Source organism: Ambystoma mexicanum, chromosome 1q, assembly GCF_040938575.1.
Source record: "Ambystoma mexicanum isolate Mex_15411 chromosome 1q, UKY_AmexF1_1, whole genome shotgun sequence".
NCBI lineage: Eukaryota > Metazoa > Chordata > Amphibia > Caudata > Ambystomatidae > Ambystoma > Ambystoma mexicanum.
This window is the reverse complement of record NC_090922.1, coordinates 1,026,896,928-1,026,916,843: the sequence shown is the minus strand read 5'-3', so window position 1 is coordinate 1,026,916,843 and position 19,916 is coordinate 1,026,896,928. Positions and strand designations below refer to the sequence as shown.

General features: G+C 47.3%; 1 protein-coding gene across 1 annotated transcript in view; it reads left to right on the top strand.

The window, feature by feature from the left end:
* DNAI3 (dynein axonemal intermediate chain 3) overlaps nucleotides 1-19,916 on the top strand; it is a 2,012,519-nt gene that overhangs the window by 752,150 nt on the left and 1,240,453 nt on the right. Inside the window, exon 10 of the mRNA XM_069641699.1 lies at nucleotides 8,237-8,361. Coding sequence (XP_069497800.1) covers nucleotides 8,237-8,361 — 125 coding nt within the window. The remainder of the gene's footprint in view (nucleotides 1-8,236; nucleotides 8,362-19,916) is intronic.

Here is a 19,916-nt window from a genome sequence, read left to right as displayed (position 1 = left end):
CCCGCCTTATCTGAACCACTTCCTTCCCAACCTTCGACATCATTATTTCATAAATTCGGGAGATCTCATGACCTCCCTCTGATACAGTCTGAAACATTTCTATGGCAGCATCCGGCTGCTGGGCCAGCTCAGCCTCCGACCACGTTGTCTTCACCATTGTCATCAGCCTAGCATATGTAATATATTGTCCACTATGTAAGCCTGTGTCTTCTCTCACTATATCGAATTCTATCCCCTCCCCCTCTTGCCACACATCTCCTATGGTTGTTACACCTATTGGTTCCCAGTGTTCTCGAATTGTCCTCCTCAATTGGTCGTCTACCCCCTTCAGTGCTACGAAGGGCACCTGCAGGGAGCATGGTAGCAGACTTCCCATCATTCGGCAGGCTCTATGCCAGATCTGCCCTCCTAGGTCCAAGAATGCCACCCTCTTTCCCTTCGGAGGATCAGCCACCCACATCCACTCATTCAAGAAATAAGGTGCACACTCAGCCCTCAGCAATCTAGATTCCGGTGTGGTGTCCTCGGATAGCCATCTTGCTACATATTGAAGCTGGCTAGCCAGGTAGTATACCTCGAAATTGGCCAGTCTAATCCCTGCCTGATCGTACGGGTTCTGCAATTTGCACAGGGCTATTCTGTTCCTGGAGCTCTGCCTGATGAACCCTCTGCATGTACTCTGTACCTTGGTGAAAAACCTTTTAGGTATCATGTACGGAACATTCGCAAAATTGTGCCGTAGCCTGGTTAACACTATCATCTTAAGCAATGCCCTCTGCCCATCATGGTCAGGGGCAATCGGGCCCAGAATACTATACTACGTTCGATTTTCTCTACCGCCTTTTCATTGAAATACTTGGGTTCATCCTCGACTTTGTGATGTATATCTACTCCCAGGTATCTAAAGGTGTCAATTGCCCACCCAATCTGTAATACTGGTAGCTTGTGATATGGCACTCCTACATATCTGCCAAGGGGGAACACAGTGGACTTTCGTGGGTTGATCGTTATGCCCGACAATATCGCATATCGTTTCAATACTTCCAGGATATACTGCAGATTTTGTTGAGGATATTTCAGATATAGCAGCTTGTCATCAGCATATAGTGATATCACATGCAGTCCTCCTTTCGTGCTAATGCCCACCTCGCTATACTGGTACCTCAGGTATATCGCTAAAGGTTCCAGTGCTAAGAGAAATAGCATCGGGGACCAGGGGCTGCCTGGTGCCTTTGCTCAGAGACCATTGTTCTGAAATAATCGGTCCCGTCCGAACTCGAGCCACCGGTTTACTATACAGTAATTTAGCCCACTTCAGGTATACTGGTGCCATCCCACACTCCTTCAAAACCGCCATCAACCATGGCCACTTGACCGAGTCGAAGGCTTTCACCGCATCTAGCGAGACTACCGCTACTTCTTGAGAGCTCCCCACAGTCTGGTCTATGATATGATGTAGTCTCCTGAGATTATCGGAAATGCACCACCGGGGAACATATCCCGTTTGATCATGATGAACTAGTTTATTTATCATTGGCTTCAGTCTGTTTGCCATCACTGCAGTGAGGATCTTGCTATCTTGGTTCAGCATCGATAGCGGTCTGTAGAATCTGCAATCAGTGCTTGGTTTGTCTGGCTTGAGAAGTGGAATGATGATCGCTTCCCTGAGGGTCTCTGGCAGCCTACCTTTGTCAAACGCCTCTTTTAGCATAGCCAACATCGGCAGGAGTAAGTCAGTCTTACACGTTTTATAGAACTCGCTTGGGAGGCCGTCTGCCTCCAGAGCCTTATTGTTGGATAGGGTCTGGATCACACTTTCTAGTCCTTCAAATGTGAGTCGTGCTTCCAATCTCTCTCTATCTATTTCCCCGAGGTTAGGCAGATTGATTTCCTCCAGCGCTTCCAATATATCGATTTTCTCTTCCTCAATCTTGTTTGCTTATAACTCTTGATAGTATCTATAGAAGCATTCATTCTCCCCTTCTTGGGTGTCCTCCACTAATCCATCTTCCCTCTGTATTTCTCGTATTGCCTGTTTTGGAGCCTCACTCTTACAGAACCAAGCCAGCAGCCTGCCCAGTTTATCGGCTTCTGCATGCTGCCATTCTATGTATTTCTTGTAATTCAAGTTGCTTAGCCTTTCCCAGTGGGTTCTGCAGTTTTCTTGTAATTGACGTATGGCCTGAATCCCCTCTGGGGAATCCGCCCACCCCCCATGCATCTTGTTCTCTATCTCCTACTCTGCATTTTGCAGCTCCCCATCAACCTCCTTGTAGTCCTTATCGACTTTGAAATCGCCTCCCCTCTTACTACCACCTTAAACGCCTCCCACAGCATGCCGGCCGACCTCACACTTCCCGTATTAAGTTAAAAATATTCTTTTACGACCTTCCTCAAGTCTTCTCTAAATATAGTGTCTTTCAGTGCTTCAGCTCTAAGCTTCCACGTCGGTATCCTCAGCATAGGCGGAGAAACCTGCCATATCACAACCAATGGTGCATGGTCCAACAGGACTGCTTCCTTGTACTCTGCACTTTACATATCCTCTACCAATGTGCTGGCCACAAATATGTAATCCAACCTGGTTTGTAAGTTATGTGGGGCTGAGTAGTGTGAGTAACCCCCTGTGTTGTGGGGGAGTCTCCTCCATATCTCAATCATATGAAAATCCTGTACCAGTGTGTCTAGGGCTTTCGCCGCTGGGTTTGGCCTGGTGACATTCTCATCTGATCTGTCAAGCCTGGGGTCCAGTGTACAGTTGAAATCTCCCCCATTATAACTGCTCCATCTGTATATGGGCTGATCTTAGCATATAGGTTTCTGAAGTATATCGCAGTGTCATTATTCGGGGCATAAATGTTGATTATATTCACCTCTTTGTTCCCCACCAGCCCTTTCAATAGTACCATTCTACCATCTGTCTCTACTTCTTGTTGTAACAATTTGAAAGGGATGTGAGGAGCTACCCATGTTATAACCCCTCTGGCATACACAGAATACGTTTCTACCCCCGTAGTCCCCTTCCATTTCTTCTTTTTCACTTTTAGTTTGTCTTTGGTCAAGTGGGTTTCTTGTAACTTTGCTATATCTATTTTCTGTCTCTTCAGGTACATCGTAATTTTATTCCTTTTGATGTTTAATCCCCATACATTCCAGGTCACTATCTCCAGATCCCCCATATCAGCCGTATCCTACTCCTCCCGCCTTCGCCCTCACCTTCCTCCTGTTTAGACTGGGTTGTGATCACAGGCTCTTCCTCTTGTCCCCTTGTAACTCCCCCACCACCCCCCCAACCTAACCCCAAACAAAACTTCCCCCACCTCTTCCCTCCCCCTCACCCCAACCCATCCCAACTGTTGTCCAGCTCCATCTCTGGATCTCAGGCTCCCTCGCATCTTGACCTTTTCCCGGCTTACGCTGGTACACAGGTCGCAGCAGGTGGATACTATACTGCTAATTTCCTAACTAAACTACCTACGAGGGGTGAAGCTGTGCTCCATGGTGCCACTCCCATAATACAATATCTGTGCATCTCACGTTTCGTTGTTTAAATGTCATCCAGCGACTCTTCAGCTCTGTATATTATTGTAGCTATTTTAGGCGATGTCACAAACTCTTCGTCCTCCCCCAGCCCATTAACTACCAATATGCAACATCACCCCATTAGTCCCATAGCATATCAAGGAGGAAACCTCAGTTCACTTATCAGTTTCTCCTGCCGTCTGTCCGACTGCTCTTTCCGGGTAGTTTTTCTTGTCCATCCGTGTCACAGCGTCCTCTGGAGTCTCAAAGAAGACTGCTTTGTCTCTGCACAGGACCTTTAGTTTTGCTAGACATAGCAGTCTATACTTCAGGCCAGACTTCCGCAATCTTGGGCCTCATCACGAGTTGGGGTGTAGCCCTTAAATGCGGTGGTAACGGTATTACCGCCGCATTTAAGGGCTGGCCCTATCACGAGTTGGGCGCTAAATCGGCTGCTTTACCTCCAGCTTTTTCCTGGAGGTGAAAATCCCTGTTTTCGGCTGTATTACAGCCAGCTGTATTAGCCTGCAGTATTAGCACTGAAAATTCGCCATTGGATCCAATGGACCCATTCTGGAATGGGGATTTACCGTTAAGGCCCAACCCGTGATCCAGTGGTAATGCCGCCGGACCGGTCGGCGCTAGGGCTATTACAGTCAGCGGTATTACAGCCGGGAATACAGCCGAACTCGTGATGAGGCCCCTTATCTTAACTGCCACGAAACTCAACCGTCGTATCTGCACCAGGAATGTATAATCCGGGTACACTGTGTTAGACGCTGACGCTCTACTAAACCTTGATGCCAAGGTCTCTTTAATCCTAGAACAATTGTCTCTGTTGGAGACCATCCGACGTGATAATCCCAAGGAGCCTATTGAGGCCTTGGCTGTTAATGCAATGGCTGCTCCTATACAACCAGTTGAGGTTTATTTGCATCCTGTGGATACACCTGACAGCCCTTCGGCTTTAGTGGAGGTTGCGGTGCGTCTGGAAAAGTTGCAGATTCTAAACTGTCCCGGTGTTTCTACAGTGTCTGCTCTCTCTCAACATATAATCATGAAAATCCAACAGACTTAGATAGGAGACATCCACCCAGGGGTAGAAATTGTAAGAATAAACAGAATCACATAAGAAAAACTAAAAATATGCACTCTGCTAAGCTGAAAGGGGCGTAACGCTAATTTAAAAGATATTTGACAAATATCAGTGAGAGACAAATTGACTGATTTGAATCTACAAGAGGAACAGGTAAGATGGATTGGATCCTCATTGCCTTTACCTAAGAAGACTTGTCTAGCTAACTCGAATGATGCAATTGAGGCCCATGACAAAGAAATAGCATTGTCTACGGGCTCTGTAGTTGGGAGTGAGCTCCCTCCAAGTGTAGCAACAGGGTGTGCAGCTAATGATATATGATAGGTTATTTATAACGCTTTTAATACCCAGAAGTTTCTAAGCGCAGACTCAGGGATCGAACCTGTGGTGCTCTGTGTCCTCTTGCTTCCATGGCGAGCACATTGCCGCTGAGCTATCCTCCTGAGCTAAAGAGAGAGCATCAGCTTTGCCAGAGTGTGTACAGACCAAACAAACTAACATCACTTGTTTTGGTAAGATCGTGAGCACTACTCACGCTCGAGTATCAACAGGCTTACAGATCATGGCGAATGTGATGGCTAAGGGTGATATAAGTTGGTCTCTTTTCAATCGGGTGGAGACTCCATCAGTTCCATTGCCGACTCTCCAAGCTAACGATTATAGCCCTCCTAATTCTGAGGAGATGTCGGTTACCCTGGAGGTTACTTTGGCACGTCAGGCTGATTAATCCTGCTGCACCCATACTCCCTCTTCCACCAATTTATAAGGGGGGAGTCTATTCGATGCGCCACAAAAAATTGTTGGCTGGGTCACAAAAAATGCATCCGACAAACGATGCTCAACAGATCCTAGCGTACTATCAATTTTCTAAAAGATTCCTCTCCTAAGGTCTATTACAACAGATGATATAGGTGCCATTTCACTGGCCATCCTAGACAACCAACGTATGGTCAGTTACTTTAATTCTGAAATTGTGGCTAATATGGTTGGGGTCAGAGGGAGAATCTATTGTCTCTAGGGTACGAATTAGTGGGACTGAAAAGTATCATAGATGCAAAAACCTTCTTGGCCTTTAAATCAATGGAAGCCTCACCTAAAGAGGTATCTGGGGTGCCCATTGACATTGCTACAAGGGCCCCGGGGGAAGTGATGTCACGAATTGCAAATCTTTTTGGAAATGGACAGGACTGGTCATGGATACAACCGGCCTTGAAAACTATTGAGACATTAGACAACGATGGGGGCATCCATGACAATATTAAGGTTGAGGTGATCTAATGCAATGTGTGCGACAGAGTGAATCTATCCACATTTATAGCCCTACCCATTCTTGATCGCCTCGCATTTATATGTTTCAAGAAACTATGCTTTTGAATGCATTAGAACTTGAGGGCTTTTATACTATTACGAGTCCAGCGGTAAGTGGGGCACCAGAACATCAGAGAGGGGGCCTTTTAGTAGCCATTGACTGCAATCTTGGGATCAAATGGGAAGGGATTTTGTGTGAGCAATGGTTGTTGGCGATTAAGCTAGACTTGGGTCAGGGACAGCAGCCCCTACTATTGGTTAACTTGTACTGGAATCCTTTGAGCGTTCTGTTTGGGACAATACAGGATTGTTTGACTGAGATTTTCCAAGACTGGTTCACAAAGGGATACAAAGGTAGAATAATTTTGGGGGTGATTTTAATTCATACTGTGTTCAGGGGTCTTTTTGGAATGATGCAAAGACTACCCCTGCTAACTTGCATCATAATGTATATCTGATTATGCGTTGGGACCTTTTTTACCTGGAATGGGACCCGTCATTACTGGACTTGGGTTCATCTTTCCAGGGTCCCTGTACACTTGGAAAGGAGGCGACAGAACGTCTAGGATCAACTACTTTATACCTCAAATGACTTAAGGTCTAACTGCACTCATTTGAAACATACCAACTTCGACTTGGGTGATCATTTACTTGTGTCCTTCTCTTTTACTCTTCCATTGCCCATTTTTGATCTTAGACCCGATTTGGTAGGAGTTAGAGAAACCGGAGGAGAGGAGGGTTCATTTAAATGGAACAGAAGGACGGTCGCAAAATTGAGTCAGCTTTTGATTGAGACAGTGTTCTACTCGAGTTTAAACCTCTTCTACAGGGGAGTGAGTGAAGCCTATACCAGCTTACCCTACCAAACCATCATGGCGTGTGTCAGAAGAGTTGGTTGAGAATGTTACTAGATATCTTTGGGATAACAGATAAGCCTTAAATACAAGAAATTGGACGCCTTAAAAAAGCAGGGTTTGAGTGTGTTGTATTATTCAGCTGCCAAAACAAATAATTTTTAATCACAATAAAAATCTGGTGAAATCTCTTAGGATGGAATCGTATTTACGTATTCATCAGGCTATGCTTGATAATCTTTGCAATGGCAAGGATCCGAAATTTTGGTCTATTATCAATCGGACCCTGGGTCTAAAAGACAAGGGCATGGACTGACCTATACAGGAACAAACATTGGTCGGATATTCCACTCTATCTGCAACGCTTTCCATGTGACAAAATTTGTGCGACCTACATGCGTTTTAGGCTAAATCAGTTCCATACAAGTGAAAGGACCAAGCATTGGAAAGATTATCCTTCGAATTCACATTCCTCCCTAAACTGTAGATTTTTCGGTACTCGGGATACAGTGAAACATTTGGTCACTACATGTCCACATTTTGCTAATACCCCGTTTCCTGTTTTAAGGATATAAGTGGTGATAACACAGAGGATCAATGAATTTGTTTTGGTGTAGGTTAATGTGGGGGACCAATGTTTCTTTAATTTTAGTATTGAACACTTTTTTGAATATTCTTTCAAATGAATTGTAAATGATTTTATGAATTATGGTTACATTTCTTATAGCGTTTGGTGCTTTTTCCTTTTTTTCTTCCTTCTTTTTCTCTTGTATATTTTTTTTCCTGAAGATGTTTTATTTTTGTTTTTATGTGATTATTGCTTTTATGTTGTGTAGGTTTTTGTAAACTGTGAATGCAACAGTAGAAAATGAAAATTTTAAGTAAAAAAAGTGGATGGTAAACAAGAGAGAATTTTCAGTCCTTTATTGAATGTCGTTAGGGACTTTGGGAAATAAGCAACTCTCCTGTGTGTGGTAAGTGAGTTACAGAGTGTGGTAACATAAGTTGCAAAGGGCAGTTTCTGTAATAAGATATTTAGGTTTATGTACAAGCCCAGAAACTGTGCACTTGTCATGAGGATAAGGGAAAAGACTTCAAGCTAAATTATTATGAAAATACTTCCTGCCCTCGCTGTCTGGGATTCACCTCTATTGATTAGGAAGACCTCAATCTTAAAGATGCATTTTTTTAAAGAAAATTAAAAAATGCTTTTATGGAACTGCTGGGTACCATTGAAGTGTATTGTTTGTAGTCTGCAAAAGGGCCTATATTCTTATCGGACTGGTACATAGAAATAATGAAGTGACTTTCAACTAAAGTAAAATGTACAAGATTTTCACTTAAATTACTCATCATGATGCTAGTTTCTTGCAAACTTGAGCAGAAAGAACGCTAAGAAAGTAATTGAAGGAAACAAGATTTATTGACTGTTAATTTGTTGCATATCTTCCATTAGGATTGTTGGCTGTTTCAATAACAGAAAGACTTTCATATGAAGATCGCCTGAACCTTTCGGGCAAATTACTCCTGTCACCATCACTGATAATTATATGGAGTTTCACTGACCCAATACATCCTCAGGTAACAGTCCTGGGCAGTTTTTCCCAGAGCATCAGAGCTTTAAAATATGATTGTAAGTAGAAAAAAGCTATGAGCACTTATTTATGTAATACTTAGTATCATTTGTAAAAGTAAAAGTTATTGGAGTATTACTTTTATTGAAAGTTAGATACAGATATATCATAAAGCAAGTTAAACCTGCAGTTTACAACTAGTGTATTATTAATAGTTAAGTATGTTTTATGTTTTATCAACATCACCCAAAGTAGTAGTTGGCAAAGTAAATGTGTCGAAGCAGAAAAATAACTGACAGAAATGAGTCCATGTGCATGAGGCATTACTCATCCCTTAGTCACTACCTACCAGGGGGGCCCTCTTGTGTAGAATTTGTGTGATATTTCATTCTTTGTATCAAACGGGCATCTACAGTTTAGCTTCAGTTTTAGGATTTGTGAATTAGATGTGGAATAAGGTATAATAAGGTAAAGTATAAGGTAACGGGTCCAAATTGGAGTTGTGCACCAGTGTATTTTGATTTGCTCCAGTGCAAATCTTTGTGAATAAGGCTCAATGATATTCTCTTCCCTGAAAATGTTTGCCGTTTAAGGAATTGCCATGTGGTAAGGGTGTAAAGCCCTGTTTTTAAAAAAATTGTATTCAATACTGAAATGATGCAGGTAATTCTAACTCTGTAACGCTGATCTGATGATCAGATTCTCCTTTCATAAGCTCTGTGCCGAAAAGCATAGTGTATCTGCACCCTGCTGCACCAGTATCCTGAGTTGCAGCGCCAGCTCTACCAGTGGTATAGAGCAAGTTCGAAGGTCATAGATACCCATTTGACAGCTGCAGTGACAGTCAAGTCTCGGAAACGCAGGGGTGCCATTTCAGATATGCTTCTCTGTACCCAAGCTATGATGATCATAAGTAAACCATGCTGGTGTCATGATAAACTCTAAAATCAGCTATGCCTGAGTTTAGGCATAGTTTATGACGCTGCTTATGATCCTGACCGCCTCATCCAAATTAATATCACGCATGTGTCAGCTCCTGTGAGTTACCTCTGCTGTGGAAGGTGATGTGTATTCTGGCCAGACGGGTTGAGACTGCCAAATTGCAGGATGGGAACCTGAATGGCCATATCTCCTCTTTGATCGCTTTGTGAGGGCGGGTAACACCGTACACCAGAGAAAAGGTAGCAAGCTGCTGTCCTGGGCCTGTGCGTAAAATGAGTCCACTGTGAGGTTCGCAACAATTGATCCGGACACGGAGAGGTCATTTTTACCAATTCACTATTTATTATAATAGTCAGTTACAAAAAGGTGGACTGAAAGGCCCAAGACTAGCGTCACCACTGTGTCCCCAACCAGTGGTTGTCTTGGTCCTCACCCTATGCCCAGGCCAGTAAGTCCATACTGTGTCATATTATTTTGTGAGATTGGTGTCTTTTGGGTGTTTCTGCCAAAGGGAAATGGTCCTCTTTCCTTAGTCTTCCTTCTTGCCACAGGGGACAATCTCCATCCCCTAGTCTTATCCAGCTGCCAGGGGGGACAAGCCCTGTCCCCTGGTTTTTTCCAGTTGTCAGTAGGGACAACCCTGTCCCCTGGGCTTTCTAATTGCCAGGGGGGGCAATCCCTGTCCCCTTGTCTTAGCCAATTGCCAGGATGGACAATCTGCCCCCTGGTCTTCTCTACTTTGCATCTGTAATAACAACCAATGTACAGGTATCTGTGGTCTGGGAGTGAGGCTAGACCTTCCCCCTTTACCGTACTCTGTTAGTCCCTTCGGTCACATGGACAAGAACAGGCTTGGTTCCCTTTTCATTTTATTGTTCTGTTTGGTGTCCGGCAGTATTCGCTCAAACAGGGGGGTTCTATTTTTATAGCCCACAACCGGAGTAGCCTTACTCCTTCTTTTTAAGAAAGATCTGGGACTTTATCTCTCCCATTACAGATAGCTATTAGTTAACCCCGCTGTGAGAAACCTGAAGGTGTCTCACCCGCTAGTCCCGAGGGATCTGTCATCCAGGTGGCCAGGACAAAGCCATCACTTTTGGATCCAGTTCTTGGGGGTGGACCAGTGTGGGAGGATCACCTGGATAGGGATCTTTGGTGAGTGGAAGTGGGATTCCGGACGGTGAGACACAGTATCCCCTTCCCTATAATACCTTTACCTCATCCTACCAGGTAGGATACGTAGGGATTTAACCCCCCCCAGCCGCCCCCTTTTCCGATACAAACACTTTCTCATAGACAAATCACTATGAAGGAAAACGGACTAAAACCGGAGCCGCATATCTGACATGTCCCAACTCGATGGTTAGCCGGGGCCAGGAAATTACTGATCATTAAACACACCTGACTTTCTTCACACTTCTCCACACAGATAAAAGGAGGAGCACACGAGCCAACTCTGAGCGAGGCAAAGCACATGAGGAAGCAGCAGTTGCAAGCTGCCAGTTTAGTACAAGGTGAAAGACAGCGAGACTGAAGAGGAATACAAAGGAAGTGCCCTTGACCTTTTCACTGAAAGACCATAACTTTTATGAACCTTCGAGAATAGCAAACGTAAGACCTGGAATCAAAGCTGAAGACTCCTGTATTGTGTGTCGGAGGTACCCGGGGCTCTCCTGCTTTGATAGTAAAGGTGGGGAGAAGTGTTTGCCGCTGTGGTACTGTCCTTGGCTCCTACAACAAGGAAAAGCCAGTGAAGGCAACACAGCTGGTGAGTTGGGGAGACTGATACCAACCCGGGCTGTCTGGAATCCAAGGTTGCAATTGGCAACACGGGTGAAGAAATTTGAAGAGGACCGTGCATGAAGCATATGTAGCAAGTGTACAAACATAACTAATGCATTAAATGAGTGACTGAACTTTGAAGAAGAGATAGATACCGTGAACAGAGCGATCTGGCACCACGTGCATGCTCATTCGAAAGTCTTTGTTAGGTATCCAAACCCAAAGAGAACAAATGTAAAGAGAAAGAATTCTAAAATCAAAGTGGTCCTGCAATGGGGCAGGCTAAACCCTGTGCACATTCGAAAGTCTTTGATACTTGATTGAAATTGTTCTGAGCCTGGCTGAGGGAGACTAATTGTGTTTAAAAAGGGGATCTGAGGTCAGCTGAGAGCAATACGGGGTGAACATGAGTCGCCCAAAAGAATATCCTGTGAACTGTGTACTCAAGAGATCTGACCCCGACTAAGGGGGATCCAGGTGAATAGTGAATCACCTAAAGTGAATACTTGTACAAATCCAAAGAGGAAAGGAACTTATCATTTTGTTTGGTTGCATCAGACCCTCTGAATGAAGAGACTTTGAGGAGTGAAATGTCTTGCATATAGAAGGTCCTGATGTGAATGATTGAACTGTATTCTTGTGCTAAAGAAGCCAGAGACTGTGCTACACGCGAGTGAACCACCTTGTCCAGTGTTAAAACCATGGGGAAGGCAGGCCAACAGCCTGAACATCCTGATATATCATTTTGAACACTTCTTTCTTTTTGTAAGATTATCCCTCACACTATCCCTTTTTCTTTTGACAAGACACCACTAGGGCTGCATTATTATTCTCCAGCATGGGGTCTGGCATGGATTCACATGCTCATGAATATTCCCCGTCGTCAGGCTGGGAATCCTCGGTAAAGAAAAATTCAGTATCAGTTTTGTTTCTGATCTGTCTTTCTTAGTAGTAACCAATCACTGGTCTCTGGGTCATACTTCCCCCAGCCAATGACTGCCCTCTCCCTAAGCTCCGCCCCTGGCAGCCATCCTCAGATTTTTACCGCACGTTCAAGTGTTGGGAGTCCTCGTGCTTTAGTTCTCGAGCTTTTACTGCATTTCGCGTTTTTTCAAAGAGTTTTATCTAATTTTTTCTTGGAGGATTCCAGAAGTTTCTGAGGCCTTCCTCGTGGACATGGCCCAGGAAAAAGGTTTGACACCCGGATCCAAGCTGTTTAGGAACTGCCGTGGATGCAGGTTACAGAATGTGTTCAAGGAGGACGAGCATTCTAAATGCCTCTACTCCCTTCATGAAGACAAAACGCATGTGGAGAAGGACTGTGCGTTTTGCATGGACATGATGGATCGGACTATGAGGGATCGTCGGACCCAACTCGCCAACTGGCTGGAAGGAAAGAGCCCAGCAGGTGAGAAGAAGAAGTCTGAGCGGTCTTCTAAGTCCGGCGACGGGGGTCCAACAAAAGGCAAAGCACTGCAAGTCCGCGGGCACCGGGAGCGCCGAACGGTCTGGCTCCTCGGCTGCCAGGCAGGGCGCACCTTCACCGGTGCCATCAACCACGAGCCAACGCTCTGGCTCGGGGAAGAGAAAATCTGAGAACCCGGCTAAGCTTCTGGAGAGGCCCCGGTTGATCTCGAAGGAACCAGCCGAGGGGGAGGAAGGAGGTGACCCTCCCCCCCAAGGTGAAGGCCTCAAGCGCGCACAAGGTGGCAAAGGCCTTGATTCACCCGGCTAAGGCCTCTATCGAGGTAGTCGCGACGGCCCTAGCGAAGCCTGTGGAGGCTACCCCAGTGGAGGCGACCTCAGGGCCCAGAGTTTCCCTGCCACCGCAGAGGGAATCCTCTTTTCAGCCCATCGAGAAGACCCCAGTGAAGACCCAGGTGGAAAAAGAGGGGGGGGGGGTGGCCGTTACAGACACGGATACAGCCTCTGAGGAGGAGCTGGTTGAAGTCGTGGAGGACCTCAACAAGAAGTTTGAGGAGGTCCGGTCCCACAGGAGGAATCCCGACGAGGAGGACTAAGAGTGCGACGGTGGCGCCGACGAGGTTCCCGTGGAGGAGGAGCATCCATCGCGCCCGTCGCAACCCGAGCCACAGGACAGCTCGGTGGCCATTTTGATGGCAATCCAAACCTTATGCACGGAGATGAGGACGAGATTGCCCCTACCCCCAACGGACGACCCAGCAGAACCGGGCCCGTCGGGAAGTCCTCCAAACAAGAGGAGGAGAGTTCATCCATCCCTGCCCTTCCAGCCCTCACAGCCCTCTCAGCCTTTATCTCCTTCCCCTGTCCCTGGGGATGACACGGGAACAGATACGGCCACGACAGGGACGGAGGACGACGGTGGTGACGACGGGATGGGCCTCCCATCACCACCTCCTTGGGCCTCCCCGCCCGATGAAATTGGCTCCTTCCATGCCATAATTGCCAGGGCTTCCGAGCTTTTCCAGCTCTGCCCTGAAGAGCAGAAGAAGAAAGGCTTCCTCTACCAATGGCGCGAGGCCAAGAGGAAGACGGTCCTCGCGGTGTTGTTGCTGGATGACATCTGGGACAAGGGATTTGCTCTTCTGAAGAACCCGTCCACGACGCCTGCCAAGAGGGACCGGTACAAGAAGAAGTACCGGGTCCCCGATGCCGCCCCTTTGTGCCTTAGGGCACAGCCGACCCCGGATTCGGTGGTCTCGGCGGCGGCCAAGAAGAAAGCGGCGGGGGCGTCGGCTTCAACTTCCCCACCGGACGGCGAGGGAAAGAAACTGGACACCATGGGAAGACGAGTCATTTCGTCTGCGGCGACAACAATTAAGGTGGCCAACGCCCTAGCGATTGTGGCCCGCTTCGACGGGAACAACCTGTTTGGAAAAAACAGTGGATGAGTCACTTCAGACCATCAAGACCAACACAGAGACGGCTCGGGCCTTGGGAGTTTTGCAACGACGACGGCCGCCCTTTCAGAACTCCGGAGGCAAGCAAGCAAGGTGCCTCCAAAGGATTCGGTGGTGGCTCCTCGATGTACCATCAGGCGGCCCGCTCCTCGTCGCAAGAGGCCTACAGAGGACGAGGCAAGTCAGGTGGATCTCGCTGTCGTCGCCAGGGAGGCCAAGGCGGCAAGGCCGCTGCCAAGCAAGATTGAACCGGCGGCCGTAGCATCGGGCCCCCACCTGAGCACCTCAGTGGGAGGCCGACTGGCAAAGTTCGTCAGCGTGTTGGGTGCTGGATGCCCTGGCCCGCGGACACACTCTCGAATTTTTAAAAAAGTGCCCCTGCATTCCTCCCGTGGCCAGGAAGGAAAACCACATCCCTCAACTGCTATTAGAAGTAAGGGCGATGCTCAAGAAAGGAGCCATCAAGCTCGTCCCAAAGAGGCTGCGGGGCTCCGGAGTGTACTCAAGATACTTCCTCGTCAGAAAGAAGACAGGAGGATGGCGTCCCATCCTGGACCTGCGTTGATTAAACAAATAGATAAAGGCACAGAAGTGCCGGATGGTCACCCTCCAGAACGTGGTGGGCCATCTGGAGGAGGGCGACTTCCTATCGTCGTTGGATCTGGAGGATGCATACTTCCACATCCCCCTTCTAAAAGGACACCAAAAGTTTCTCAGGTTTGTGGTCCAAGGACGACACTACCAATTCAAGGCCCTCCCATTTGGATTGAAGGCGGCGGCCAGGGTATTCACCAAGTGCCTGGCACCAGTGGCGGCGCAGTTGTGCCTGCAAGGGATCCACGTCTACCCCTACCTGGACGATTGGCTCATCCGAGCAAGAACAAGAGAACTCGCCTTCGAACACACAGCGAATACCGTCCAGCTGGTTACGGACCTGGGATTCTCCATCAACTTCCCCAAATCCCACCTGGTTCCGTCGCAGGTCGCACTGTTTCTGGGAGCCAGGCTCGATACAGTAGCGCGATTGGCCTCGCCGTCGGAGGAAAAAGGATGAATACCATCCTGGTCAAGGTGCAGCGTCTGCTGGCCACGTGGCCAGGGTGAGGTCCATCAAGTCCCTTCTCGGGATGATGTCCTCATGGTACTAAAGGTTCCAAACCTGCATAGGTGCGCCTATGCAGGCTTCGGATGCGTCCACTACAGGAGTTCCTCGACGCCCGTTGGATGCAAGCGGCGGGCAGTTTCGAGGACAAGATCCCACTCAACAAAGTTTTCCGCCAAGCTATTCGGTGGTGGGGCACCCGCGCGCATCTTGCGGCGGGCACAGACTTTCAGACCCCAGCACACCAGGTGAAGGTGACGACACATGCCTCCCTGGAAGGGTGGGGAGCGCACACCGGAGATCTTCACCCGAGAGGCCTTTGGCTCCCGGAGGAGAGGCCACTCCACATCAACATCCTGGCACTCCGAGCAGTGTTCTGGGCCCTCAGTTCCTTTCTCCCGTCCCTCAGGGGCAAGGTGGTGAGGATCTTCACCGACAACACCACCACAATGTTCTACATCTGGAAGCAGGGAGGAACCAGATCCCCAGCCCTATCCAAGGAAGCCCAGGATCTGTGGCATTGGGCCATTGCCCAGGGGATGTTTCTGGTACCCTTTCATCAAGCAGGGATAAAGAAGACCATCGCCGACTCACTCAGCAGGGAGCTGCGCTCGTGCCACGAGTGGGAACTACGTCAGGACCAAGTGGATCGACTCTTCCAACGATGGGGCAAACCCCAGATCGACCTGTTCGCGACGGTGACGAACTCCAAGTGCCAGAGGTTCGCCAGCAGGATTCCCCAGACGAGGAGCATGGGCGATGCTTTCTCGTTCCCCTGGGATGGCCTGTTCCTGTATGCGTTCCCTCCATTGCCGTTGCTACTGCGACTTGTGAACCAACTCAAGAGGTCCAGGTGCTGGATGATCCTCGTCGCACCGACGTGGCCGAGACAGATCTGGTTCCTGGACCTTCTAGACTTGTCAACGTCCCCACCAGTTAAACTGTCGACGGACGCAGATCTTCTTTCCAGAGAAGGAGGTGCCATCCTTCATCACGATCCGGAGTCGCTGAACTTGCAGGCCTGGCTCCTGCAGCACTAGAGTTTGGAGGGTACGATAACCCGGCAGACTGCAGAGAGGTTCTTGCGAAGGCCAGGGCGTCCTCAACTCTCAAGTGCTACGGACACAAGTGGAAGAGGTCCTCTGTCTGGTGCTGTGCACAGAAGATTAACCCTCTACGGATTACGGTCCCTCAAGTGCTACCGTACCTACTGTCGCTGGCCAAGGCTGGACTGGCTCACGCCTCCATCAAGATACATCTGGCAGCGATTTCCCGATACACCAGGACTGCAGGACAGTCATCCCTGTGGTCTCATCACCTGGTGAAGGAATTTATGAAAGGACTGTTCCGATCGTTCCCGCCGGTGAAGGCACCAGCCCCGGCGTGGGAGCTCAACGTGGTGCTGAACAGGCTCATGGGGCCTCCATTTGAGCCTCTGCATTCGGCACCGTTGAAGTTCATGTTGTGGAAAACAGCGTTCCTGGTGGCCATTACCTCCGCACGACGGGTGAGAGAGATCCAGGCCCTATCCTGCAAGCCTCCATACTTGACTTTCCACGAGACGAGGGTGGTGCTGAGGACGCACCCCTCCTTCATGCCCAAGGTGCCGTCGGACTTCCACCTCAACAAGCCCTTGGTGTTGCCAGTTTTCTTCCCGTCGCCTTCGTCGCCGGCCGAGAGGACTTTGCACTCGTTGGATGTAGCAAGAGCCCTGAAGTTCTACGTGGACCGCACAAAGAGTTTTCGGAAGACATCACAGCTTTTTGTGAACTTTGGACCTGTGAACCAAGGGAAGACCCTCTCGAAGGCTTCCATTTCCAGATGGCTCTCCGGCTGCATCATGCACTGTCACCGGTTGGAAAACCGACCGTTGTCCAGCCATCCAAGAACCCATTCGACCAGAGCGATCGCTGCTACCACAGCATTCTTCTCTGGTGTGCCTCTGCTGGATATATGCAGGGCTGCTACGTGGAGGTCGTCGCACACCTTCACGGGATTTTACTGCGTCGATCGGGATTCCAGGGAGGAGTCAAGGGTCGGCCAAGCAGTGCTGCGCAACCTGTTCGCCTGAAGGTCGGCCTGGTGAGGAGGGAAGAGTTGCTTAATGTTGAGTTTATGTAATGCTTAATGTTGAGCCTTTGCCACCTTCCGTGGTTGTGCATGTGTGTACTGCTATGTATTCCTATATTCATGAGCATGTGAATCCATGCCAGACCATGCTCTTGTAACTGTTGTTGTACAGCATGGGTCTGGCATGGATTCACATGCAAACCCTCCCTCCTACCCCTCTGCGGCTCTTCACTTGGTCATACTGTCACTTTACGTGCTACCAAATCTGATGATGGCTGCCAGGGGCGGAGCTTAGGTAGAGGGCAGTCATTGGCTGGGGGCAGTATATCCCAGAGACCAGTGATTGGTTACTACTAAGAAAGGCATATCAGAAACGAAACTGATACTGAATTTTTCTTTACCGAGGATTCCCAGCCTGACAACAGGGAATATTCATGAGCATGTGAATCCATGCCAGACCCATGCTGGAGAACAACAGTTACAGGTAAGTAACTTGTTCCTTATTTGATGGTGGTAGCTTGCTCTCATCTGTAGATTTAGGATTAGATAGGTGTTTATCACAACCATGTTGAAGTTCAATAAACACCCTTGAACTGTGATCACTTGTGTCTGTCTTACTGTTGATGCCATGCCTTCCTTACACCGCCCACCTTTTCTTCCCGGTTATTTTGTACCTGAAAATGCATCCAGCTCTGCAGGGCTCCCCTTCATCCGGCAAGGTGACAGCTGCCAAATCCCTTCTCTGCTGTCCTGCTGCATGATCCTTGCATTCGTACCCTTTCTAGGCTGAGCCAGGTAAGGGGGGGGAATGATCCCTTCTTAGTTTACATTCTCTCCCAGTTAGATAGTATCTGAGATACCCCATGGCCCATTTGATGGCTAGGGCCTCCAATTCCATGGTCGCACAGTTTTTATCTCTGGGAAAGAGCTTGCAGCTGACGTACATCACTGGGTGTTATACCCCGTTATACTTATGTGACAACACTGCCCCAATCCCTGTATTCAAGGTGTCAGTCTGAAAAAAGAAACTCTTGTTGAAATTTGGAACCTTTAGTACGGGCTCACTACACAGAATAGCTTTTAAAAAATCAAAACTAGCCTGGTCTTCTTTGGTACATTTGAGCTTCTGGGGTTCAGTGTTTTTCAATTTACAGAGACTAATTTCTTGTTATTTTACCCTTTGTACAGGGCCGAAAGAGTGAGATGATTGAAAAAATGTTTAATGCAGGAAGAACTAGGTTAGCGAAGGAAGCCTTGTTGTACTGCAAAGTGGCAGAAAGTCATGCTCATCTAAAAGGTATTGCTTCTTATCTAGTGATAGCTTGGGGAAAAAGAAATAGATTCTTTCAGGTGCACAATTACCTGTAGTGTCTCTATTAGACATATGCCGAAGAATCTAATAGAAGTATTACCCCACATTAGCACCCAGGGCGGGGGAGCCAACCAATCAGGTTCCTCGGATTGCACACCGAATCTCTCTCACGATCCAAGCCCGAGTTCTAAGCAAACTGATAGCTACTTCCCCTCCACCTCCCCCCCATTTTTCCCTATTATCTGGTCACTATTTCCTCCCCCTCCCGCTTCCCTATCCCACTCACCTTATTCTTTAGACAGTGGCACAGCCGCCTCTCCAGCCTGCGTCCTGGGCTGCCGTGGTAATGGAGGCTGTCTTAAGAACGCTGCGAGAAGTCCTGTTTATTCAAACAAAATACATTGCTATCAGCACCCTGGTTTCTAGATTGGGAATCCGTGGTGCTAATGGGACTAACGCCCTATGCGGCGGGTTGTTTCGGGTGGTAACAGTGCCAGGGCCCATCATTAAGGCCTGAGTGCTATAACTTGGGCCCCAGGCCATTACCACCCAATCCGGGGGTGTTTTTGCCATATATAGCCTGTAGGATTAGCATATCCAATTATCTTGCTACATCACAGGGAACTAATGTGAAGTCTACAGCCACGTGCATTTTATAATCTACAAACATTCTGTGTGATCTGATAACTGCTAGTTTAAGATTTGTATTCTATATTATTATATCGATTATTTAATTTTTATAAGGATATAGTTTTAAATCACCTAGGACAACTCATCTGATCCCTAGTTAGAGAACTTTACAATTTATAAAATACTCTAGGGAATCACTGAACTTAATTGACAATTATTACTTTAAGCTGTAGATTGTGTACTATTGTATTGATGGTATTTATTCTTATTTTGTGATATGTATCCTACTATTGTAATTAAATGCATTGCGTTATATGTTTTAAATCATTTTTAAATGTTATTTGTTGTATTTGGATTAAGGCAATGCTGAATAAACGTATGTCTGGTATATATGTAAGCAAACCGCTAATAAAAGCATTCCATTAGTACAAAATAAATATCTGACGCCGTAGATCTATGCCATAAAGCACAACATAGATTATAAAACCGTGATCTGAAATGCAGAGAAGCAGAATGTATGTAAAGCACATCATATATTATAAACCACGATCTAAAATGCACAAAGGAAACACAAAGTATACATATACCGTATGTTCCAGCGTATAAGACGACCCCCAACTTTTCCAGTTAAAATATAGAGTTTGGGATATACCTGCCCTATAAAACGACTCCCAGCGTATAAGACGACCCCCGGCTTTTGAGAAGATTTTCCTTTGTTAAAAAGTCATTTTATACGCAGGAACATGCGGTATGTCCAGGGCTTTCCTGTGTAAGCAGAGTTTTACAAGACACTAGACATAAATGATCAACATACTGCCAATGGATCCATTGCAAGCTTCACA